Here is a 26,275-nt window from a genome sequence, read left to right on the forward strand (position 1 = left end):
AGCGACCCATTACCTCAAAGTATCCAGAACCTTAGTAATAGTCTGATAAATTGTGCAGTCTCCAGATAACATATATTGTGCATTGCAACCCTCTGCTGTTAGCCAGTTCTTGTCAGTGGGTAGAAGTCCCAGAACATAATTCTTGTTTGATAGATGTATAGCTTGAGAGTTTATTGAAACTAAAGCACTTACATTTGCTTAAAAGTGTTTGGCCTCTTCCTAGATGCCCTGTCTTAATTGTAATGTCATTGATGCAAATGAGACATACACTTCAAGCTTGTGCATCAAAGGCCTGATTCATGGGAAAGTATGCATTAATCCCGCAAGGGCCACGTGCCAAGAACAACACTGCGTGAGACTATGGGCAGATAAAAAAAAATGGGTGCTCCACGTATTCATGGAATTGTTCGCGCAAAGTAACCGTGCAAGTTGCGACAGGAAAGCCCCCGACTCGCCAAGCAAAAATAGCCAGAACAGACACTTTTGCGTTCTCCCCCAGGTGCAAATGGATGCATCCTTCAAAAAGTGCGTGGGGTCCCCCGCAAGCAGGCCTGCATCCCGGGGAGCTTGCACAGAATCCTTTGTAACTGTTAGTGGTACCCCAACAACATACAAACGATTTATCGTAACTCGGGTACAACTCAGAAAATCTGCATGCAAACCCCCATAAACCGGCATGCACCCTGATACACTGCGTAAGTGCATCCCTAAGTTAAATCGGAGACCCAGCTGCATACACACACCCCTAAATCTGACATCCAATTTTACCTCTGCATGGTGAATCCTAAGCACAAGTGCTTGTATACGGATAGTATGAGGGCTTTGCATGGCCATTTCCAATGCTTTTTTCGGATCCATGAATACGTATCATTCCGTGCAATCGTTGGCGTTTGATGGACTGGCTGGGGGCCTGTCCCTCGTAACGCTCACTTTTTCCGTTGTTCTTTTCCATTTTCCATGTTCCACCCCCAACCCTCTCCGCAAGCCATGCCCACACTCTGCATGGTGTGTCGCGCAAGGCATTCGGCCTCTCGCAGTGACGTGCCAAGCCTGCGCGAAGTCCATGCAAACTGAAAAATGAAAAATCCAGCGCAGTCGAGTACATGAATCTGCAACAGGATGTTGTCTGCGGTTTGGCACGCAAATTGCTGATTTTCCATACAGCTAATTCCATGCATCAGGCCCAAAATGTGGCCATTCATAATGTTCTGCTTGCATACCATTGAATATCGTAGATTAATAATATTATATTTTGTCTTTTTTTAATGTGTGTGCAAATTCGTATATTTTCTTTTTTTTCATTAAGTACCTTCAACCTTATACACTGGGGCTGGCCGCTTATTTTTAACCAATAACAGAAAATAACAATTAAGGTATGTACTCCCTTTTCCCTATGATCTAGAAATCAACAGAACCATTAAACTAGAGAAGGAGTGTATACATTATAGTGTTTTATGTGTACAAGAACAATGCTTGCATTTTCAACCCGTCAAATCGTTTTCGGATAGAGTTTCTGGGAGACGAACAGCTGACACCATTCTTTTTCACCTAGAATGACATGCTTTGCAAATTTGGTCAATTGGGTTTATTTTAATGTGGAGCAATTTGAGTTAACCAATGTGTCTGCTTTTCCGCTCTGTAATATCTATTTACTGCCACGCTGTATAGTCTGTACACAGTGATGCTTCAATGTGAGAACCAGACATCTCCTGGCGATGTAATTGAGAGGAATTACAGATGATATGCGTTTTGGTCTCTTGAGCCAGCTGTCAAATATAACCATGTGATATGCAACTCATACTTATAAAGCAAAAAAAAAAAAAAAAACATTAGGGAATATGGCCATTTCAACAAATTACTAGGGCACAAACGCACGAAGGCATGCATTCATAATTGTGAGGAAGGAATATCATGCAGGTCTGAAATGGTTAATAACACACGTTACAATTTAGGGTGTAAGCATTTACAATAATTGGATCCATTAAGGAAAACATGCCTGTCTTCACAATGCACATGCAGACATTGATTACATTGTAGACCTTAAACAGTGAAAAGCCAATTTGATTGTTGCATTTACATACATTGTTTGCAAATCAATCAGATGCATTGGGTCTCCGGATGTATTCGACTACAGCTCCCATCAACCCTTTGCAAGCTGTAGTCCAAACATCTGGAGATTTGCACGCTGCAGACCAAATAGATGATAGCACATATATTTAAGACAAGGCCATACATGCAGATTTTATCATATTGGTGGCCTCACAAGGTCCATCTTTCTAGAGTAATACTTGTTTTAAGTCTATATTTTGGGTCGCTTTTCAATTTTGTCAACATTTGCATTGTTCTTGAAGTTATTTAACATATGAAAACCACCATGCAATCTAGCATACAGTGTAATCACATTTGAGGCACACAAAATGTTATGATTCCTAAAAAGGAAACATAATGAACATAAAAAATACACTCGCATCACAAATGTCACTATTGCACTAGAACAAGTAGCAAAAAAAAGAGGAGTGCACTCACAGATAGAAAACTTGCTGCTGATGTCTTTCCCTGGAAACAATTTAAATCCTCTAGATTTAAAATCTATGGACTTTTTCACTAGTTAAGAAAACAAACAATAAAGAGAGATCAGGTCAAACAGTCCACAAGGCAGCATAAGGTTTACGTTCTGTTAGTATGCGACATGTCGGTTAATGAGACGCCTGTCTTGCAACCATCCGAAACAGTCTCCTCGCAGCAAACACAGCAGCAGAAAGGAGTGAGATGGGGTGCCAGGCACACATGATGGACGTGATGAACATGCGTATATCTGATCATGCTGAATTAGCTCCGTTTGCCAGAAATGAATCACTAGAACCCCGCGTGTGCACACACGTGATGACATTGGTGTCTAGGGAAAGCTGGGACATGGTGCCACATTCATCAGGTAACGGTGGGAGGCTACACATGACCACACACTTCGGCTCTGGGTTACAGTTTAGTCTTTTTTATGGGTTGCTCTACTACACACTAAAATATCGTTTAGTTTAGGGGGGATGGGGCATGAACGATGTGCTGTCTCTGTGAAAAGAATGGCCTCGTTTCACGTCAAAGACAAACTCGATTTTGCGATATATGCAGGGCCTGATTGGCTAAGGCGTTTTTCAATGGGTAGGTCCCATTAAAATACGCTTTGCAAAACAGGACCACAGTGCGCACATATGGTGCATGACGAGAAGGATGGAAACATTATCTAGCTCGTATATACTACACTATGTACAACGTGCGTGTGGTTGCCATGACATGAGCCATGTGCATTTGGCATGTGCATATATTCACTCCCTATCCGTGTGCATATTAGTAACCCTGGCATAGATGGCATAGATAACGCTAAGCTGTCAGCAGATGAGGTCTAGAATACTTTCAATACTCCAATGCTCCCTTCACTCCAACAATAAAAAACAGTGGGGTTCATAGAGTTGCATTTGAATGGCATATGCGTGCACATTGCGGTTCACATGGCTGACGCGTTGTTCTAAAGTAAAGTCACTACGCAGGTGCGTATATGTTTTATTGAAATGTCTGCATCTAGTTCTATCTTTGTAATGTATTCGTGTTTCCTTTAGCATTCTATTAGTTGTGGAAGTAAAGTATATTTAAAAAATGTATTTAAAACAAAGTTCACACTTTCAATCAATCAGTGATAATCAACGTTACATACATTGTTTCCATGTATGTGATTCTAACCATTTATGCACCAACTATTCCATGTATGTAACTAATAAGTTTTCTCCAGCGCCCAGTTACCTCAGGGTTAGGTGCGCGATATAAATAATAAACAAATACAAAAATACAAACTCACATATCCAGGCATAACAAAGAAAAAAAAAATGAAAGACCATTATTTAAACTGTCACTTAATTACACTGCACTGGCATCTTCTAGCACCAAAGTGCTAGCATTTGACCGGAAGTGATTGAACAAACTTGAGTCTCTTTTCCACTGCAGTGGTACTTTGGGTTCATGCTATTTTCTACCAACCATTTTCTAGAAAGAAGCACCATCCGACTAACATGTAAAAAGTCCATCTATATGATATACAACTACCCCCTCTTCTGTAATCCAGTAGTTGACAGCAGGACTGCTGGTAACGGGTAAATGTCATTTCTTTTTGTGGTAGAGGCAAAGCAATTTGGGCATGACGAATGTGAAGTCACCACCACAGTAGTACAGTCTTAAACATGCGTGCCATGACTTTCCTGGAGGTAAGTTTGCCTGCATGTGCCTGCCTGTGCCTGCCTAGCTGCTACCACAAATCCCCCAGCACAGCTCCTCACCCCAACGAGCACTCTGCTGCTCCGGGTGAATATCCATCTCGAAGACCTAACGTACAACCATCCATCTGATGCTTTTTGCCAATCTAACACCAGGAGCCTCATGAGCACTCCAAGGCACTTTGATAGATCAGGCTGCCCTAGGATCAATTCCTTCTTTGTTGTCACAGAGCCAAACCTCCTCTCCAAAATGGTTTCCCCCTTCTGTCCTCTATACCATTGCCTCTAAGACTCTCCTGCAAGCTCTCCTCATTGGTTGCCGGTTGGCCAATCCTCCGCTGCAACCCAGAGCCGGCAGGCAAAGCCGGCAGTAGGGCTAAAGAGCAAAGGCACACAGTTAAGTCAGGAGCCTGTCTGTGCCTGTCCGTACATCGCAAGTGGCCGGCCAGGTGTGCACTCAGTAAGGTATGGACCGACTTGGATCTAACTGTTACTACTGCATTGTTCTGCCAACCCTAGTGACTACCCAGTGACTGGCCAAGATTACACCTTCCCCCAAACATCCAAAAATATGCAACTATGGCAAACATCGTCACTGCATTCGCCCCCATAATACCACAGCCTAATAACCCCTGCAGCCAATGTACTGCTGATTTGTAGCACCCTATCACAGGGTGAGGCTTTTACAACATTTACCTGATGATATACCACACTATCTTTCTCTATTCTGCTCATGGCGTCCCGCACGCCAACCATGCCAAATTTAATATAGCAGGAGGGGTGAGTCTTTCAAAGCCTTTCCTGCAGACCTATGTCCGAGCCATGTGCATCATTATATCTGCCTTAATTACCTACCTTGTGTAACTATATCACTACTTCCTAACATGTAACTGTAATGGCCACTTGAACACCTGACATAGCACCCTGCACCATGAGGTGAGGCTTCACAAAGTGTGCATTTAGGCTCTACCGTTTATGCCATAAGGTTTATGTTGGATCCTGCAGATTGTGAACTGCACTTATTTATTTATTTATTTATATTTATATAGCACGCAAGTAACCCATGGGCATTGAGGCGCTGTTACTTGCAAGAGCTTGGTTACAGGCAAAGAGGCATTCAGTGGTACATTATGACTTCCACAAGGCATAGAGCTGATATTTTGGTTGCATCCCTAATGCACTTGATTTGACTTCTTAGCCTGGTGCCACGCTTGCAACACAGTTGAAACATGCTCATTTTGGCTTTATTACATATTGCTAATCGTGTTTGATGTGTGCAACACACCTTACTTGCCTCTTAGCCTATGTTAAACCTGTAACATACCTGCAACATATCTTACTCTGTCTCTCTGACATACCCGATGTAGCTCCTTACCATGAGGTGAGGTTTTGCCAGAATGTGCATTCATACTTTATTGTCACTCATGCTAACATACCTGATTTAGCCCCCATAGCATGAGGCAGGGCTTTGCCAGAATGTGCACATATACTTTATTGTCAGTCATGTTTGCTCAAATACCGGATATATCCCCGTACCATGTGATGAGGCTTTGCCAGGATGTGCCCCCATACTTTATTGTCAGTCATGTTTGCTCACATAACGGATGTATCCCAGTAACATGAGGCAACACTTTGCCAAAATGTGCACTCATACTTTATTGTCACTGATTCTTTCTCACATACCTGATGTAGCCCTGCCTACCATGAGGCGAGGCTTTGCCAGAATGTTCAGTCATACTTTATTGTCACTCATGTTTGCACACATACCTGATTTAGCTCTTGTACAATGAGCTGAGGCTTTGCCGGAGTGGATTCTCATGATATTCCCTCATGCTTGTGACCCTTGCATGGTCCTATTCCGTGTGAACTATTCTATTGCACTTACTGTAACTTTCCGTGTAACTAGCGTCCAGATGCCCGAGGGCTTGGTGGGTTGCTATAAATACGAACCTACAAAAATAAACTAATTTCCCAGGGCTAACTAACAGCTCTTTCATATTGGACCGTATTTCATTGTTCTCTTTTTTGGGGGTTATTTTAGGAAATTAGTAGTGTGTGTGCGAGTGGTACATATTCTGCAAATGAATCCATTACAGGTTTAAACATGGGACGAATATAACAGGTGTGCATGCATTTACACTTGCTCATTATTAGATAGAGCAAATTCACTGGTATATGTGTGTAGTTTTTCCTAAAAGTAACAAGAACTGTTACATTGGAGTATCCAAAAGCATTTGTTCACTTCAGTCAACAGCCCAGTCAGCCATGTAAGATCGAGTGCAACACGTCCTCACTCTCTAAGGCACAGCCATATACTCGAGAGTGGTCCCATATAGGAATGATTCAATCATTTTGCTATTACTGTAGATTGTCTCACAGTCTATGGGTATGTGCTTCTCCTTCTAGGATGTGTTCTCGCTCCTCCCACTTATCATGCTGTGACTTCTGAAAAGGCTGCATGTAGCACTGCATGAATCCCCAACACATAAGTTAATGTTCATTGCCACTGTGATGAAATGATCACTCTTCTGCATAAGTAGTTGATAAACTGCCTGCAACGTCCCACACTACTACTAAACAAGTTGTGATCCCACTCATCCAGGTACAATATGCAGGCGGTATACCTTCTTTGCATTTTCCCAGCAAGTCTTTGAATTGATAACCGTATCAATCCATAAATCAATAGTGCAAACGCTCTAAACCAAAAGCATGTCCAATAACAGTTTTATAAAAAAAAAATATGTTTTAATTAAACAGTCAAGAATACACATAAATAACACAAAACAACAACAATTTCCCACCCCTGTGCATGGAACAATGCAACCGGTACCGTAGCAGGGGTGATCAAGCAAGCAATTGCAGCAATATTACTTTAAAGGATATGTCTTTTCAAGAAAAAGGAGTTTAAAAGTCACTGTGGTGCCAGAAATGGACAATGGTTCAAAGCCTCTCAACAAAAACTTCTTCTTGATCTAGAGTGGTTTCCCAATGTAATACATAGTAAAGTAGTCTTACATAGCACTTCTACCAATAATGCTGGAAAGGAGGGCAGAGTATGTTAGTTGGATAGCCGGAAGGCAGATGCAGAAACCGTTGGTGTTAATGGATGCAGGTAGGAAGTACCTGTTACCTGTCTGTCTATATGCAAGTCTCTAAGTTGTTTGGGTTTGGCACTGGCTAGGGAGGTTAGCCATATGGGCATCCAACTTCCTTATAAAGATAATTTGTCACAGTGGATTGGTACATAACACGTCTGCTGTCAGGGGTCCAGTACCTGTTGCTTTAACAAGTGAGATGTTCCCTCTTGAATCATATCCAAAGTGTCTTATTATACAGGACATAGAAGGGACAAGAAAGAAAGAGAATTCAACAGAAATGCAATATGATTGACATCATTCCCTCTGACTAACCTAACTCAAAGACACTTTGGTGCGCAGCTCCCTAGTGTGAGGCAGGATATGTCTATGTATTTGTCCCCCTGAAACAGGGCTTCCAGAAGATCTCCTCTGACCTGTGGGGAGGCGTTAATCTTCCTCCCATGGGATCAGCGAAAGACATCATCCTGGCTATTGGGCCTCATTACACGGTAGGCAGTGAGCCATGGCGCTATTAGCGCCATGGCTCATGCCGGTGAAATACCGGCACCGCCTTGGCGGAAAGGGGATTTACCGCCCCATTCCAAGGTTGGAGGGGCGGTAAATCCCCCTTCCACCATTGCCCTTCCCCATTCCCATTTCTGCCCCATAGGGCTCTATGGGAATGGGGAAGGCGCTAATTACGGCACCGCAATTTTGCGGTGCCGTAATTAGCTCCGAGGTCCCTTAGCGGGTTGGATTTTAACGCCTGCAAAAAGCAGGCTTATTAAATCCCCCAACCCGCAAAGGGACCTTGTAATAAGGCGGTAAGGATTTACCGGTACCGGTATTTTACCGGTACCGGTATTTTACCGGTACCGGTAAATCCCTACCGCCATCCGTGTAATGAGGCCCATTGTCTCACTGGGAGCAGCCAAGGCTGACAGTGTAGACAGACAGGCAGCCAGGCTGCTATTAGTATATATTGCACTCACAAAGCTGTTCTGGGCTCACATTACTGACACTTGAATGATAGCATATTGGTGTGTCTTTCCTTACTGTGGACTCTTATCATTCACCATATCATAACCAGATATGGTTCATTATTACAGATTAACCTGCCAATAAGACAAACATTATCATTTTAAATCAGGGGTGCAGAAGGTAAAATGCCACCTCTGGCTGCAAGGTCAGAGCAACTGGCAGAAATGCACATTTGACATTTAAACCTGTCCTGAGCCACTGAAAAGCAGGAGCTGAGATTGTATGGAGACTAGGGTAGCAAGAGCACATGTTTGCACAATGCTGTTGGCATGGGGCATCATGAAAGGGGGTCTGTCTGACAGATTGCCCTTTCAGAAATGCAATTACCTGCATAATTTCATTATTTAATAAAAAATGAAAAAATCCAGAACGTTCATGCCATCGCCAGATAGCATTCTGTCACAGTCACATGATCTTTATGAGCTGTCAAAGAGTGATGAAAAGAAAGGTCACACTTATTTTGTCCTCACTGTACAGGACTTGACAACATTGAGCAATCATTGAATTAGCTTCTGTGAATGCTTTGTTCACTCTCATTTAGTTTTAGCTATCCTGTGGAATTGATGGGCTACCTGTAATTCCAAAGCCATTGCACCAAAGTACAGTCAAATGGAGAATTGGATTTGAGGAGGCCCACATAACATGTGGGTGTCATTTGGAATGTTTACCCATCGATTTACTGTGCAAGCCCATGCTAATCTCCATGGTCATTCCCACCCACTACTCGCCCTAAACCATAACAACAACAAAATATATTGGACACAGCAACCATGTCCCAGGTAAAATCTTCCCAGAGCTTTGGAATTCTGCCTGACCCCATCAACAAAACAGGATCTCTCCTATATTCAAGAAAGCCACAGACTACCCCAAATATCCTGTGTTCTACTGTCCTATAGATAATGGAAACATTTTGTGTAGTCAGACCATTGTAAATGAGCATTACGAAAACTAATACTAATCCTTCTGCAAGATCATCGGTCTGGCTTCAGAGCAACAGCATAGGCCATTAGAAATACCAAAAATCCTGTGTCATGTTGACACAAATATAACATTCACCAAACTGGACCTATCTGCAGCATTCTATACTGTCAATCATGAAATGTTGATTTATTCCTTGGCATCTCTGGGATTGCTTTGGACATCATCACTTATTTTGTCTGCTTGGAAAATATGGCCCTTTTGGTTCAGCTCCTACCACCCAGTCTGGGGTGTTCATCAATATTCCACCGTCTCCCCATGTTTGTTTAATGCCTACTCTGAACCACTTGATGACATTATCAATCACTACTTTACAGTAACATACGGAAACCAAATTGTCTTAAGACTTCAACAGCCTCAATATGATTCTCCATGCATAGTGAACAATTTTTCTGTGGATCCAGAACTGGTTGATGGTCAGCCAATTTGAATAATTCCTTATAACATTTCAATAGTCTACTTTGACAAAAAATCTTCCATTTATATAAACTCCCTCTCTTGAAACACTCCCCATCCTTTCAGTTTCAGCAAAGAAACTTTATTTTTTTTATAATCTGCGTTATTTCTTACCTCATATATACAATGTACCCAAGCGGGCACACCTCTATGTCCCAGGGTGCAGCATTCCACTCTTGAACATGAACCAATAATACTCCCTGTTTCAGCTGCCTTAATAATATAAATCAGAAGTTTCAGTTCACCCAAACCAAGTCTCCTACTTTCTTATGTTCAGACGACATACGTGTTGTCTAATGCACAGGACCTTTTGAAAACAAGACCCACTGTACCTCAAACTCAAGGTAAGGATTCCAAATCTTGAGATCCTTCAGACCGGCCAGCAGTTTCCTGACTATGACAGCCCCCCAAAAAAAGAAAATTAGGGGCCATTACTAGACTCTTTGCAAGTGTGTCTCTTTGGAAGGATTTCGCAATCAACATCATGGGCCTCATTATGAGGTTGGAGGTAGCCATGGTGCAATTAGCGTCATGGCTGCCTCCAAAACCCTTCCGACTCCGGCCTGGTGAATTGAGTAATTACTGGTCCATTCCGAAGTCAGAGGGACCGGTAATTCCCCATTCACCAGGGCCATTCCTGCAAAAACCAGGCATTAAGGAAGGACCCGCAAAGGGAACTCGTAGTAGGGAGGTAACAGATTACCGGCACCGGTGCCCTTACCGGTGCCGGTAATACCTTACCTCCCACCTCGTAATGAGGCCCCATGTCTTTTGAAACTATTTACAGATCTGAAAAAACGTGAGAATGTCCCTTTCAGGAATTAAATCTCAATGGACACCAAATACTTGCTATCACATTCTTCAGGCTTTAAATTGATAATCTCCAAAACGGGTCTAATGGGCTCCCCTTACAGACATCAAACCCATGTGTTCATACAGATCAAGACATATACTACTGTAAAAATTGATAAGGGCATGGCTGCCTCCATATCGGGTTCCAGTACCGGGTTCTGTGAATGGGGAATTATCGGGTCATTCCAACCTTGGAGGACCCGGTATTTCCTCATTCACAAAACCAATCCCCATTTGAGCCCCCATAGGGCTCAATGGGAATGGGGATGGAGCTCATATACCTTAATACCAAAATACCTTCAGCTGTCCCTCCATAAATACCTTCCCTACTGAGCCCTCCGCTCCTCTACCTCTAACTTCCTCAGGGTCAGTTGTTTTTCTAGGAAAGGAGCTGGGGGTAGATCTCTGTCTTCAGCTGGTGCCTCCCTCTGGAACGGCCTCCCTGCCAGTCTGAAACTTGAGGAGAAACATCCCCAGTTCCAGAAGCACCTCAAGACTTTCCTCTTTGCTTCTGCCTTCTCTCCTTCTCTCCCCTGCTGATTTGATCTGTCTCTGCACCATGCAACTGTTCTCCCTCTGTCTTTAGGCGGCCTCAGGTACATGCTCACCCTGCCACCCACTGGCACTGCCTCCAGGCAATCCCTTGCACTGGGGTCTGTATCTGCAACCCTACAGTCCCGCTCCTTTTTCTTTTTCGGCACCTATTCAGACACACCCTGGCTGTTGCCTCATTCATAGCACTTGCCACCTGCTGGCTGCACTACCACTGTTTGTTGCTTTTGTTATTTATTTATTTATATATGTTTTATTTACTTATTTCTGTTTTTGCTCAGCACTTTTCCACCTCTCCCCCATCTCCCTTGCACTTACCCCTCTCCCTCTTGTATGCACTTACGTGTTCTCAATGTCACTGGGCCTAGTAAAATCATTGTTTTGGTTGTCCCTTGTTCCCCTACCTCTCCTTGTTGCGCTCTGAAACACTTGTGTACAAGTGTGATCCAAATAAAATATCAATATCAAGTATACGCACGGGTTCATAAAGCACAACGCAAACTGGGAATCAACAGTCTGCTGTACAGGTGGACTTGGCCAGGAGGTTTAAAGTAAGGCTGCACGGGTGAATAGCAGGAGAGGGGAGAGCAGGAGAGAGGGAGAATTAGGCTTGCGTGGAGTGAACAGCAATTGGTGAAATGTTCTTTCAAAGGTCCTTCCTGAAGTTTAGGATAGAATGGTCCAGTCTGATCAAAACTGGCAACTTATTTCAGAGCACTTCTGATATATTATCCCCCTCTCAGACCTAGTCGTTTATCTACTCGGCTTGTCTTCTTGGACCTGCCCCATCGCAAATAGTTGGAATTGTACACGCATGGCATGATTCTTCCATTTCACTAGGTGCACAGATTAGCTCTGTATCAATGGATTGTTTCTTTCAGCTTCTAACCCTTAGAAGATGTGTGCATTTTTTGACATTTGTGACTAAATTTCAAATGCAAATGCACTTGTTTTGAGACAGCTTGCTTTCTGTAATGTAATCTATTTGGGATTGCCAAAGATAGTATTGCATGGACTTCATATTATCATGGCATATAACCAGTTGGCATACAACACGTTGGAATTATATGGTACATAACCAGTTGGGATCACTTTGTCCCAATATAACTTTTCGGCATAGACATCCAACCATTGTGAATTAGATTGAATTTACCCAGATGGACAGCTTTAAGACCACTGGATCAACTTAGGAATTTGTTTCAACTCATGAAGAGTATAAGTTGTTGATCAGTATTAATTTTTCTGTTCTATGTCCAATTTTTAGGATTTCTCTTTATCACACTATGTTTAAGTTGTACTATTGCTTTATTTGAAAACATTATGGTTTGTTTTTTTGTAATCAATGTCTAATGTTTCACACAAAACTGTAAATACGTGTGTTTAATACAAGTTATATATTTTCACAACCCCTAGTGTGTATGTGGGTTTTTCCTTCTGGACTTGTTCTTTTTGAGTTAAATATTTCATTGAAGATATATTCTATTGTTGAAAAAACCAGTGAAGGTTCCTTGATTTCATACATTGGTCAATGACATACAATAAAGATGAACCCTTCCAAGTAGCAGTACTAGCTTCTGTGTATTAATCCACACCACAGCAGCAAGATTGCTGCTGCACAGATGCAAGTAGACAAGAATTGTCCAGGTCTTATGTCTGACTACAAACTGCCATTATCTTGTAAATAATACATTACAAAAAAAACATGTTTTGCAACATAAACCAGCCAGAACAGGAAGAATGGCATCCTTGGAACTGCTCACTGCTTCTAAATTCAGTCGAAGTGGGAGAGAAGGGTGTGATTTATTGGTGCATGTGGTTGAACTGTGGGATTCTTTAGGAGCAAAATAAGACTGCACCAGTTTCTACATTAGCACTTTGGTGCCTCATTGTAGGATGACGTTTTTGTCTGTGGTTATATTTTCAGTGCTAACAACAAGTTCTTAAGGTGGATGTGTGTTTTATGAATTCTGCCACCAGGCAGACAGGATGAAAAGCAGAAAAAGACATGTTTCCTATTTTTCCTTCTTGCAGTTCTTTCTTTGAAAGCCTGGTTGTGACTATTGGTGGTAGCTGGCCTTCGGGGATGGTGGGGTTCTTTTTAACAAAGAAGGATTTACTTCCAGCAGTTTGGAGCAGATCTGCCCACATTTCACAAACAAAATCCCAGAGATTTATGACATGCAAGGCCATTCCGACCACAAATAAGGCTCTGCCCACTTGCCATCCCCATCTGCATATGCAAGACTACGCGTGCATATGTAAAAAAAAAACACTATGCTGCTGATACTGGGTCTATGTCTACACCTGCATGTGATTGCTTTGTTTGTACCCAATCACATGGAGTAGAGGGCAGAGTTTTGACACTTCCTGAAATCCTGGCGACTCCATGCTCTTCCCCGAGACCCAGAGAAGAGCCTGGAAACCCAGAGTCTCCAGGCTACACCTGCAGACTGGGCATGTCTGTTTTGGCAACTGGTCCCAACAGTACCATAATGATTTGTTAGTAGGTGATATCAGCTTCCCAGAATCTGCCCCTCACTAATTAAATCTTGGAGGTCGGACACATACCTGAAGCTCAACCCAAAATCAAAATCATACTCATTCCTCAAAAACACCACCACACACTATCTCATTCAACCATAGTCTATGATGGCATGATCCCCGATTGTTTCACCTTTGCATGCTATGTGTATATCAATATGTGGCGCTCCTCCATAATGTCATCACAAAGAAAAGGCAGGCATTCTGCTACTAGTTTCTACTGCAGTGCAGCAGCACCACCCTTCACATAGAATGTAACTTCCAAGTCATATTGGGGGACTAGTCCAATCTCTCAGGGATGGCTTCAAGAAATGGATCACAGGGAGGCCACCAAATGTTGGGTGACACCACTGCTTCACTCATCTCTTTCACACTCTCCTTTCCTTCTCGAGCCACCCACTAATACAACAATTCCAAAATTAAATTTAATGGCGGGGAGATGTGCATGTTATGTGAGTTTGCAGTTCATCTTTAGAGATTTTATAAATAAGAATGCATGTTGCTGTTGTCACTTGAAATCTTTGTGACACGCGTTTAGTGAATGAGCATGACATTGCACATTTACAAGCTTGATATTTGCCTAGGTTTATTTTGTGTGCATTATTTGACTCTCATGCAAACATGGTTTAATGTATAAACTCCTTCTCTAGGCTTTGCCTTTCTGGAAGCACTAGTGGGAACAATGGGACCAGACAATGACACTCTTATACACAAACCACTAGCAGAAGAGCTGGCATACATATCCGTGTCTCCCCCATGTCTAAGAATGCGTCATTGTAATCTCTTTTCTCATGTGAAATACAACATGAGCTGCCATACCTGATTTAATCATATCAATGATTAATTTGAACAAGGAGTGTGCAGTTAAAGCTTAAGCGGCAAGGCATTTCATTCTCCTAAGGCATCGCCATGGTGTGTCACGAGCCAGAAACGCACTAGATATGTTGACACTGCTGGTCTCCTCAAAGGGATCGCTTCAGCATTTCCTATGCAGCTCTGAATAGGAAAAACCAAGTGGAAGGATATGCTTCCGACCATCCGAGTGAATTGTGGTATTGCCTTCCCTTTTCATGGCGCCAGACCAGCCACTCGAATCCCTCACAATGGGATGCCATGGGCGCTATCCAAACTCGTGTCCGGGTTCCTTGAATGGGGATTTACCGGGTCATTCCAACCTTGGAGGACCCGGTAAATCCCCATTCAAAATACCCATCCCCATTCCCATTCGAGCCCCCATAGGGCTCAATGGGAATCGAGAGGGAGCTAATAACGGGCACGTTAATAACGGGCCCCTTATTACCTCCCTGGTCCCTTAGCGGCTCCCGCTAAGGGTGGCTGGTAAAACCAGCCGTCCTTAGGGGGACCTGCTAAATGACCTTGTAATGCGGCAGTAAGGGGTTAACGGGACCGGCATCCTTACCGGCGTCATTAACCCCTTACCGCCAAGGTCATAATGACCCCCCATGTCTTTTCAGGGCGTCAGTCATGCGCGGGGTGCTCTTTACCTTCACACTTCATTTCAGGTTTCAAATCATTAGCAAATGGCACTTAATCACTGTAAATGACTTAAAATATCAGATTAAGACTGTGCTTCAAACTTGTTTACAGCTGCGAATGAATGGAAAAAGACACACATGTTGTACTGCATTTTATTTGCAAGCCAAAGGACTGAATCCAGGAGATCCTTATGTTGGTTGTCCCTGACTTGCAGAAAGTGCAAAGGAGTCAGATAAGCAGTGGAGGCTGGTGAATGATTTAATTGGAGGGGCAAAAATGTTAACCACAAATCGACCATAGCAACCCAGCGCAGTGGAGGAGTCCGAACCAGCAAAGGGTGTGCAGGGGGGGTTTCCCTCTGAGAAAACCTTTTGAGAGAAGGGCTAAAATGGTGTTTTAAACAGCACACTTTATGTGAAAAATTGGGAAAAAAGCCGAACAGTTTACAATCGGTTTTGGAGGGTAACTCATGAAAAAAATAGAATAGATGCAAGGCACCAAGAGTGCACAGGGGAATTTCCCAACTCATTGTCATTATGCATTTCCTACAATAGGTATATGCCAGTATACATTGTTATTTTAAATCACGCCCACTTGCCCATACATCTCCATGCAGAGTGCACCAACATATGCCTGAATCCCCACATACGAACAAACTCTTTTTAGCTGTGTGCTTAATGCCAGTTTGCTCTCCTAGGAACATAGGGCCTCATTACACGGTAGGCGGTGAACCATGGCGCTATTAGCGCCATGGTTCATGCCGGTAAAATACCGGCACCGCCTTGGTGTAAAGGGGAATTACTGCCCTATTCCAAGGTTAGCGGGGCGGTAATTCCACCTTCCCCCATTGCCCTTCCCCATTCCCATTTTTGCCCCATAGGGCATAATGGGAATGGGGAAAGTGCTAATTACGGTACCGCAAATTTGCAGTGCCGTAATTAGCACTGAGGTCCCTTTGCAGGTTGGTTTTTAACGCCTGCAAAAAGCAGGCGTTAAAGTACCAACCCGCTTTGCGACCTCGTAATAAGGCGGCAAGGGTTAACGGTCACCGATATCATTACCGGTGACCTTTAACCCTTACCGCCTTCCGTGTAATGAGGCTCATAGTCTTGTTGGTTTAGCTATTAAAATGTCATGTCAAAACGAAAAAAAAAGAAAAACAATGACTAAACTGTCTGAACCAAAACATGTATGTCTAAATACGTAATAATATTCATCTAGCTTACTTTATCATGGAAGTCCGGACAAAAATGCAATGCCATAGAAATAAAATATGTTCTTGACAACAAGAACATGTTTTCTTAACTTGGTATTGCCCAGCACCAATGCCCCCACCATGCCTCAGCTTTCCCTCGCGCACACACACATTCGCATAGACGTGCACAAATGCAGTCACACACTAATTCAGCTTCTCTTAATCATTCATACGGCATCCACCAGAACACTTACTCATGCAGGTGCTCACATTGGTATAGCCATTCACACAATTAGTCATGCACCCATACAGCTTTTCCTATTCATTCACACGTCAACCCCAGAACACTTACTCTGTCACTCACATGCACGCATCATTTAAAATAGAATCCCGCACAAACACATACACTCACACAAACACATTGGTACGCATTTCTGTTTTCACTTTACAAAAGTACCTGGGCCACAGTGGTGATCTCTTTCCAGCCAGGGATTCCCCCCTCTTCCTGCAGATGTTATCACATCGGAGGCAGGGGCTCAGGGTCAGGAGACACCCTTCACCCTTCCTCCTGTCTATTCCTGGATCCAGCAGGGTGCAGGCTCAGCATGCCGCCCCGCCCCCAGCCTGAGACAGACAAGCAGAGTGTGGGGTAACGCGGCTTTCGTTCTGCTTTATGCACCGATTCTCCTACGCCGCGGAAGCATCTTGAATATCGTGATGTCAATCATGGTCTTCCAAATGCCTTTCACTGTACATTAGTGGATACAAAGGCATTTTTTTTGCCACCCTTCACTCATGTAAAGTGCTGTGCAAGACATAAGAGCCACCACCAGTGTTTGCATTTGCAAGGAATTTAAGCATATTTAGATTCTTTGCATATGCAAACACAGCATTTGCATTGTTATGGAGCGAATTAAAAACACTGAAAAGCACATCATAAAGCAGATGCATTTGCCTTTTGTTTTTTGAGCAGGGTAGCGTAAAAGAACCAAGGGGGGCACATCCCTAGCTCCCCTTATGGATGAACCCCCACTGAAGATAAATATAGCTGCCTCAATTCAACCATCAAGAAATACTTACATGTCTCAAAATGCAATAAAAACATTCTAAAAAAATAGAAACTATCTGAAAAGCATTAAGCAGGCACTTCCACAGGACCAGACCAAGTGGCCTTCCTCATGCCCGCATCAATTTTGTCATTGGCTAATGAAAAAAAAAAAAACACATTGTTGCGTTTCTTTAGAAATAATACCAAACACATTCAGCGAAACAAGTGTCTGACATTCCTAATATGACCCTTATGTCATATAATCTCTTCACCATCATCATCTGGTTTAGAGAGTGTTCCCTGTTTTGCTAATGATGTCACCTTGAGAAAACCGTGTGATGTTATGTTGTTTGGAGAACTGTTCACTCTATGTTGATTTTTACAACTGCATAGATAAACAAACTATTATTTTCTCCAAACAACAACAAAAAAAGTGAGTTTCTTTCTTTTTCTCCTTTAATCCAGAGGGTAATAAGGGGTGAAACAGTGTGTTTTCATTAGAGCACTCTTCTTTGTACCTATTCAATTGTAATTTTTGTCTTAAAGTAACCCTCCTGGGTAGAATAGGTCCATAACCAGGAGCCCATTTTTTGAACCTTGAGAAAAGGACGGGTCACCTCACCTATTCGATGCAAATCGCAAAAAGCTTGACAGACCCATTTTACTGTATTTACTTGCCACTAAACCTCACTTTGGCTTTGCATGTCACTGCACTTTCTAAAAAACAGTCTCAGGCCCCCATGTGTAGAGCGTATTGTATATGATTAGAGTGACAGTCTGGAGTGCTTATTTTCCTATATGACTCCTTGAATCTGATAAGGATACCATCCCAAAGGGCATCCGTGTTTCCAATTGGGCATTTACTATCATAATTTCTATTAATAGGAGCTGCCCAGTTGCACAAGCACAATGGTATATACTTTCTATAAAGTTTAATTTGCAATTCACACACATCAACCAGCGTAGGCACCATATTCAAGGACCCACAACAGTATAGAGGTGTCAGAATCTTTTTCTTTAGCTTTGGCCTCGTAGGGGCATCTTTGTGTCAAAATCATGTTGAACTCGTGGACTAGTGATGAGCTGTAATCGACCAGACCCTGCACTCAATTCACAATCTGGTATGCGTGTCCTTCAGACCTTGCTTTTCGAAGCACTACATTTCACAGTTGTCTTCACCAGAACTGCCAGGACCTGTCAGTGAATGTATTTGCTTCTTACTGTCACTTTGAGACATTCTCCATTTTTTTTTCAATCTATGTCTGCGAATCCACATTGTGATCTAAGCTACCTGTTTATCATCAAGCATGTCATGATACACTATTTTAGTAATTGTACTGCATGTATGCTGTTTCTGCATATTTTACCTTGTCTTCTTATGGAGGATATGTGTGAGCTACTATGCAATACACCTTGCCTTCTTATGTAGGATATGTGTGAGCTACTATGCAATACACCTTTCCTTCTTATGGAGGATATGTGTGAGCTACTATGCGATACACCTTGCCTTTGTTATGGAGGATATGTGTGAGCTACTATGCGACACTTCATAGACTGCATCACAAACATGTCCTTTTCAGTAGAAAGCAAGTCCTTTCCATTACTTCGCCTAATGCATATCTATGTTAATATCATGCTGGCGTGCATATGTTTCCAAATAATACATGTTACAAAGAAAGGATAATTGCCAAATCATAAATGCACGAGTGCCTTCATGAAGGTGGACATGTATATAAAACCTGCTTTTAAATTACGTTTTCCCTTCACCATGCAGCAGTTGAATATTATTTAAGCTACATTAAACTCCAGAACTGAAGTTCTGAACATCCAAGGAGCTCCTATATAATTATTCCAAAATAATGCTGTGATAAAGAACCCTAATATTACGCATGGTAATTACCTACTCATCTTTTCTGACATGTATCGGTGGTATGTTGGCCTTTTTATCGAGTTCAGTGCATGATGACAGCTTGTGCTTTAGAATCATGTTCTGATGTGTTGGTCGCACAACCGAAATTGAGACCAATGCGCTACTTCACTGTGTGCATGTCTACTGTGTTAGTTTTTCGTTCGTGTTTCAATGGTAAGCCTCAATTAGATTTTAAGTAGTATGACTTCAGCTCAAATGTCCAAAAATTGCAATGGGTTCAATTCTGGTGTGCCCATGTTCAAAATAAGTCTGGCCATGTTAACTAGCCAAGATATTGACTTCAAAATAAAGAGTGTAGACAACCTTTCATCCTCCTGGGGTCGATGAACTGAGTACCACAAGCGGCTAACAATGGTGACCCCAAATATTACAGTGCTTAGAAACTAAGAGAATATTTTATGGAGAACCATAAGAATCAGCGACAGATATAATGTATTATTATTATTATAACAATTATTACAGCATTAAATGTTATGCTACATAAAGTTGAGTAAAAAAAGAGATAATATGGTACAAGGGTTGCCGCAGGCGGAGAGGAGATAAATTGATCCGCTGAGCTTTCTTCGGAAAAAAGGGAGATTTGCGAGGCAACATATATTACTGTTCTGTTCAATTATCTGAAAAGAAGGTTGATTTTCTTTTTTTTAATAACATGTAATCTGAATAGCACATATATGTGTATGCATACTATATTTAGTATATCAGTTCCCGTGGCAGTATTATATAAAACTGTGGCAGTTATTAGTAGCAGAATGATACTAAATTGTGAATGATTAAAAAGTGAGCCTTTTCTGATGGCAAATATCTCCTTTGTCTCCAAGTCTCTCTGCTATGTGAGTCTGTTCTCACTCCCTCTCTGGGTACATCTCAGACTGCCCGTCTCTGCTGGCTAGCATGTTAAGGTGGTCCCAGTTACTGATAATCGATAATAGGTGATCAAAACCAAAGTGAATCGAGTAACAGCAAGTGCAAGAGAAACCCTAGCTTTATTCGAATATTAACAGCTGGGAATGCATTCAACACACATTTTCTCAATGATATAATACATAACACAAGCTTTTAAATCAAACACACATCACAAATGAATTGGAGGTTAGTGATAAGAAAACACTTTTATGGACGTGTCCTATTGGTTAATACAATATAACATCTGTCATTATATATGTGAGGGCTAGTACTATTGGATATTCTATAACTGATGGCTTCTCCTAGGTTCCCCATACGAAAAACATTGCATTACATTCTAACATATCATTGTTTGGCATTATACTACATTAGCCAACATAGCGGACAGGAACCTAATTGGTTAACAGTTTGCTCATCGGACCCTCTGCACTTTAAGGTGATGCCAGGGTGTGTGGTGAGGAAGGGAAGATGAACGTACGACTATGGTCCAGTTTGAAGAAGTTACTACCTTCTTGTTCCTAGGCCTGAGCCCTTATGTGTTCATGGCCTTGGCATGTTGTTGGTGTATGGATGTGCTAAGAGAGTAGCATGGGCACTATCCAGTTAGGTCTGGAATAAATGATCACTGTTCCCATCATATGTTATCTATTTATTGAGTTTCTCTGTTATCCTAACCTGTTTGTGGGCTGTGCTGTGTGTTTATTCATTAGGTGGTCATTTGGTATGGTAGCTATTTGTACCTGGAGATCAAGGCTACATGTACTTTCTTACTGCTACCAATAAAAACAAATACATTTTATATTTGCATACTGTGTGCTTCAGAGGAATGTTACATTGTGTGGTTTTGATTCCTTGTCAGCGGCCCCTTCCTTACTGGCCTTGATGCCTGCACTTCTGTCTTAACATTGTGGGGCTTCTGATTGGGTGCAAAGCAGTTTGGATGTCAGGATTCCGTATTTCACAATAAATACCTTACAAAGTTCTGTCTGAAAGATGGTGGTACTGTAGTTCTTTCTCCACCACATTAATGTTCTTTGTGTCTCATTTATTCTATGCACCATATGTTATTCCCTGCCCATATATCCTGCAACCTATCCTTACCTACACCCATCTGTATACTACTTGTGTAACCCTATCTGTGTATTCTACAACCTTTCCCTAAGCTTGTGAGTGCACTCTACTTCTCATCCTACTTGTGTAGCACAATCTATTATTTTCTTTATGGAGGTTGCATTACCTCATTCGAGGCGAGGACCTTACATAACAGCAGCAGAGCTGAGGAACATGCTAAATGCCCTGGATGATTGCTAATCCGAAACCCCACTACTCCTTAGTGCATACAGTTTAAATATTAAGAAGTGCTTTTTTTGTGTTTGAGAGACACTTTCTGAAACCTCCAATACTGGTTGCCCATCATAGTTACTTAAACCAAGCCCCTCTGCAAAGGAACATGGCAAGTGTGGATGTGTCTTTTCGGCAAACATTTATGTTGCCAGCGTGAACAGTATAGCGATTTGCTGATTGTTCTGATTATGAAGGCTCATTTTGACAGGAAGGCAAAGCAACTGCACTTAATGAAATATAATATGGCCCTAATGCCCATACATATGTGAGGGGTCCATCAAACGAGTGGTTTGCTCTGTTAAGGTTTGATAGGTCTGATACTGTCAGTGTGCCATTGGCTACCAGTAAACATGGGTGGGATGATTCAGACAAACCTCAGTCCCATAGAATATCCATATGTTTCTCTGGGTCAAACCTTCAGGGAATTTCCAGAATCTTGAATCATGAGCTGCTTCTGGGGTTTACCGTGCATCGATATAAAGACAATTGAGAAGAAACTCAAAACTATTGAGGATTGGCATTTATAGAAACAGGATTGGCCCTGGACTCTTCAGGAAAAGATGTGTAGGATAGTTATGTTTGCGTAAAAATCCATTGTTTAGAAGGCCTGTATAGTGTTAGGGAATTTGAATAGACTCTTTTTGGGAGGGTTTCTAAAGACATGAATTGAGGGTGTGCAGAGGATTTGAACAGTTGGTGGAGGTGTAATGTGATCCATGCACATTATGTAGTTGTGGGGGAAGGCCAACCCATTGAGAACCCCACATGTCTTCCAATAGGTGTACAAGGCAATATGACAGAGAAACTCATGTATTTTTCAGAAGAGGAGGCCCAAACACTGAGGAAGCCACACGCATCTTGTAGGTCAAGGAGAATGCCAAAGCACATAGAGCTCCATGTTCATTGTGTCGGTGGAGGAACAGGCCACAGTAAAAAACGCCCACATGCATTTTGGTGGAATAGGAGATAGCCAAAGCACTGATAAACTTACATGTATTTTTATCATGGAGAAGATCGACATAACACTGAGAAAACCAGTGCATTTATTAGACATAGAAGAAAATCTCAAATCCCAAGTGCATCTTGTAGCATAAGAGAAGGACAAGGTAGTGTGAACCACACATGCACTTTCTAGGCATCGGAGAAGGCCAAGGAACTGAGAACCCCACATACATTTATTCAAGCGGGTGTGAGAATTACATTAACATGCCCGAATGTGTTGCAGTTAAAATAAGTGACATAATATTAGGTTTCACGGCTGAAAATCTCTTTTGGATATTTTTGTATCTGCAGCACCAGCTGCGTATATTGAAGAAGGCTTGTGTTGTGTTTTCCTGCTTTTCGGTAACTTTAGATCTCTATCTTTTCAAAGGAATAAGTGATCGGCTTCAAAATAATCTGGTGGAGAAGGAAAACGCCTTTGTACATACATCTGGTGGCAGAAGATAGAGTTCAGGAGGAGGAAGAAGAGGAGGAATTTGAGATGCCACCAAACAAGGAGAAAGACACAGACATTTGAAATCAGCTAAGCAACACATTGGGCCTCATTCCGACTCAGGCGTTAAGGGGTTTACGGCGCCGTAAACGGCGCCGACCCTTAACGCCTGATTACAAGGTTCCCTTTGCGGGATGGCTGTTTAACGCCTGCTTTTTGCAGGCGTTAAAAGCCATGCCGCAAAGGGACCTTGGCGATAATTACGGCACTGTAATTTACGGTGCCGTAATTATGGCCTTTCCCCATTCCCATTATGCCCTATGGGGCAAACGTGGGAATGGGGAAGGGGCCATTGGTGAATGGGGAATTACCGCCCCACTCACCTTGGAATGGGGCGGTAATTCCGCCATCCACCATGGCGGAATTGCAACCTTAGCGGCATGGACCATGGTGCTAATAGCACCATGGTCCTCCGCCAAGGTTGTAATGAGGGCCATAGAGCAATACAAGAGAGATGATTCATAAACATTCAAAATATCTGCATTTTTGGGAAAAGATGATATTGAAAAACATGATACAGAATCCCCTGATGCAAAAAGTGACTTAGGGCCTCATTACACGGTAGGCGGTAAGGGTTTACTGGTACCGGTATTTTACTGGTACCGGTAAACCCTTACCGCCTTACTACGAGGTCCCTTTGCGGGTTGGAGAATTTAACGCCTGGGACCAGGGAGCTAATTATGGTACCGCAATTTGCAGTGCCGTAATTAGCACCTTCCCCATTCCCATTATGCCCATTGGGGCAAAAATGGGAATGGGGAAGGGCAAAGGGGGAAGGGGGAATTACTGCCCCACCAACCTTAGAATAGGGCTGTAATTCCCCTTTCCACCAAGGCGGTGCCGGTATTTTACCGGCATGGACCAAGGTGCTAGTAGCACCTTGGTCCACCGCCGTCCGTGTAATGAGGCCCTTAGACACCAATATTGTTGACATTCCCACAGACAGCGAGGGAGACAAGGAGACAGTGCAAGAGGGTGCGGTCATTGACAAACACCTACAGTTGCATAGTGTAAACAATGTACACAAGAAGCAAGACTACTACCTATTCACCAAGGCACAACCGTTTCCAAATAAGGTCCAGAAAATCACCTGCATAATAATAGTACAACTTTACAGTAGAGTGTATCAACAGCACTGGTTTGTCAGTCCACAGCATTTAGGGCAAAGTACACTGATCAGATCACAACATAAAAGAGAGTGCATGGCTCATCTCAAGCCATCCCTAAAAAAAAAAAAAAATTTTAAAAAAAACTTCTACATATGCAAAACAGTGACATATAAGGCAATCTACATGCCATTTTGGGAACATTTTCCCTGTGCAGCCAAATCAGATGTCATCATCTGTATGCATGCTAAAGAAAATATGAAAGGACAGCTTGCCATCCCTCAATTGTTGTCAATGTGCATAACTACATCACCACCCCCCACCAATATGCCAAAGAACCCTGATGATTTATAGATGTCCACCAGGCCTGTTGGCACCTTATTTTTTGGGGAGAGAAAACATCAGGCCCATCTCTCGGAAGACCACCCAACATACTCCTCAGCTTCTTAGGATGTGTGCGCAGTCCAGCAAAAGTAACAGACATGGAGCTGCTTGATAGAACTGTTGCTGGAGACTTTCACGAAGACAGTGGTGGCTGGGTGCATTTAAAAAGTAAATCTTTACGTTACCTTCACCTCAATTAATTTTGCTCTACCAACCAGCAGTGCCACAGTCTGAGTCCTAGCACTGTGCTCACATTATGGAGGTTCGTCCTCTATTTATTTGAATTTACCTACCAGGAAAGCCACTCTTTGAGTTAAGTTACAGTGCAATGTCAAACTGGACGTTCTGCCTCAATGTAATTGACATTATCAACTAGTGGAGCCACTAATGTTGTTTTAGACACTCTCTCATTACACCATACTCTCTTTTACTAATCTCTTGCCCAATCATTAAGAAGAGGGTAGTGTAAGACAGGAGCACATGCTTCTTCATGGCATCCAGCCCACTCATACAGACAGAGACCAGACCAAGCACATAATATGTGCTTGCATTCTATTTTCCAATGACAGCTTGAATGCTTTCTCAACTAAAAGGAGGATGCACTGCTAGTGGTGGTAAATTGAACCTGCTAGTAAATGGTACCACTGGGATCCTTGAGCACATCGTTGTGTTGCACCCTAAAGTGCATGTGCATTGAGTAGGTGCCAAAGGCACTAAGCCACCTGCTTTAGTCCCACACACTTGACCACCAACTCCCCCTTTCCTCTCTACACTAAATCCCCATTTAACTCTGTGGCTAACTTTCGTTCGTGTTACTGGAGTACCTCCTTCTACCCACAAACTCCAAGGTTAATATATTCACCCAATTGGTAGCCACATCTGTCTCTTCAACATCTGTCATTCTCTCCCTCCTCAAATACTGTCTCGCCACCTCAAAGATCATTTCCCCCCTCAACCAAAACCTCACCCATACCACAGTCCCTTTCTTTTCATCAACCACTATCTTTTCCATTTTGCAACCTCAGTCGGTCAATCTCATAAGGTGCCTACTCCACCACTGCATAAGGGACTGAGGTTGAAGAGTGTCTAGCTCACCTTATCATCTTTCCCAGCCTCCAAATAAAAGGACATGTTTGATAATGTCTTAATTTAAAAGACCCAAACGTATCTCATGCACCTTAGTTGTCAACGTGGAAAACACAAAGACAAATTACCTCTCACTGGAGCCACATGATGGTTCTTGTTACACACACATAATAGGGAATGTGAAAGATCACATCGCAGGAAGACTTCTTTGTTTCACATGCAATGTTTTCTTTATAAACGCATGGAAATACAGGTGTTATGAAGCAATGTTATGTTGTTTACATTGTTTTGGTGAGATACAATCAAAGCTTTATAACATTATTAAGAGCGAGCAAATGCTGAAATGGTAGAAAGGGCACTTAAATAACAAGCATAATGAGACAAAAGAGGATAAACAAGAGAACAAGATACACCAAAATAACATAAAAACTAACAAATGACTCATAATACTCCTTAACACATTAAATGCTTTCCAACATGCTTCCCAAACCACCAATGAATGAGCATCTCCTGTGCACTACTAATAAA

The 26,275-nt window shown here is 42.4% G+C and overlaps 1 protein-coding gene across 5 annotated transcripts in view; it reads right to left on the reverse strand.

Annotated features, from left to right (window-relative positions):
- The window catches only part of CSMD3 (CUB and Sushi multiple domains 3), a 3,270,409-nt gene that overhangs the window by 2,017,565 nt on the left and 1,226,569 nt on the right, over positions 1–26,275 (reverse strand). For 3 of the 5 annotated variants that reach the window (XM_069621531.1, XM_069621529.1, XM_069621527.1), the window contains one exon: positions 2,527–2,604. The exons of the other annotated variants lie outside the window; for them this stretch is intronic. In XM_069621531.1, the coding sequence (XP_069477632.1) occupies positions 2,527–2,604 (78 nt within the window). The remainder of the gene's footprint in view (positions 1–2,526; positions 2,605–26,275) is intronic. 5 annotated transcript variants of the gene reach the window in all.

The sequence above is a fragment of the Ambystoma mexicanum genome, chromosome 5q (assembly GCF_040938575.1).
Source record: "Ambystoma mexicanum isolate Mex_15411 chromosome 5q, UKY_AmexF1_1, whole genome shotgun sequence".
Lineage (NCBI taxonomy): Eukaryota > Metazoa > Chordata > Amphibia > Caudata > Ambystomatidae > Ambystoma > Ambystoma mexicanum.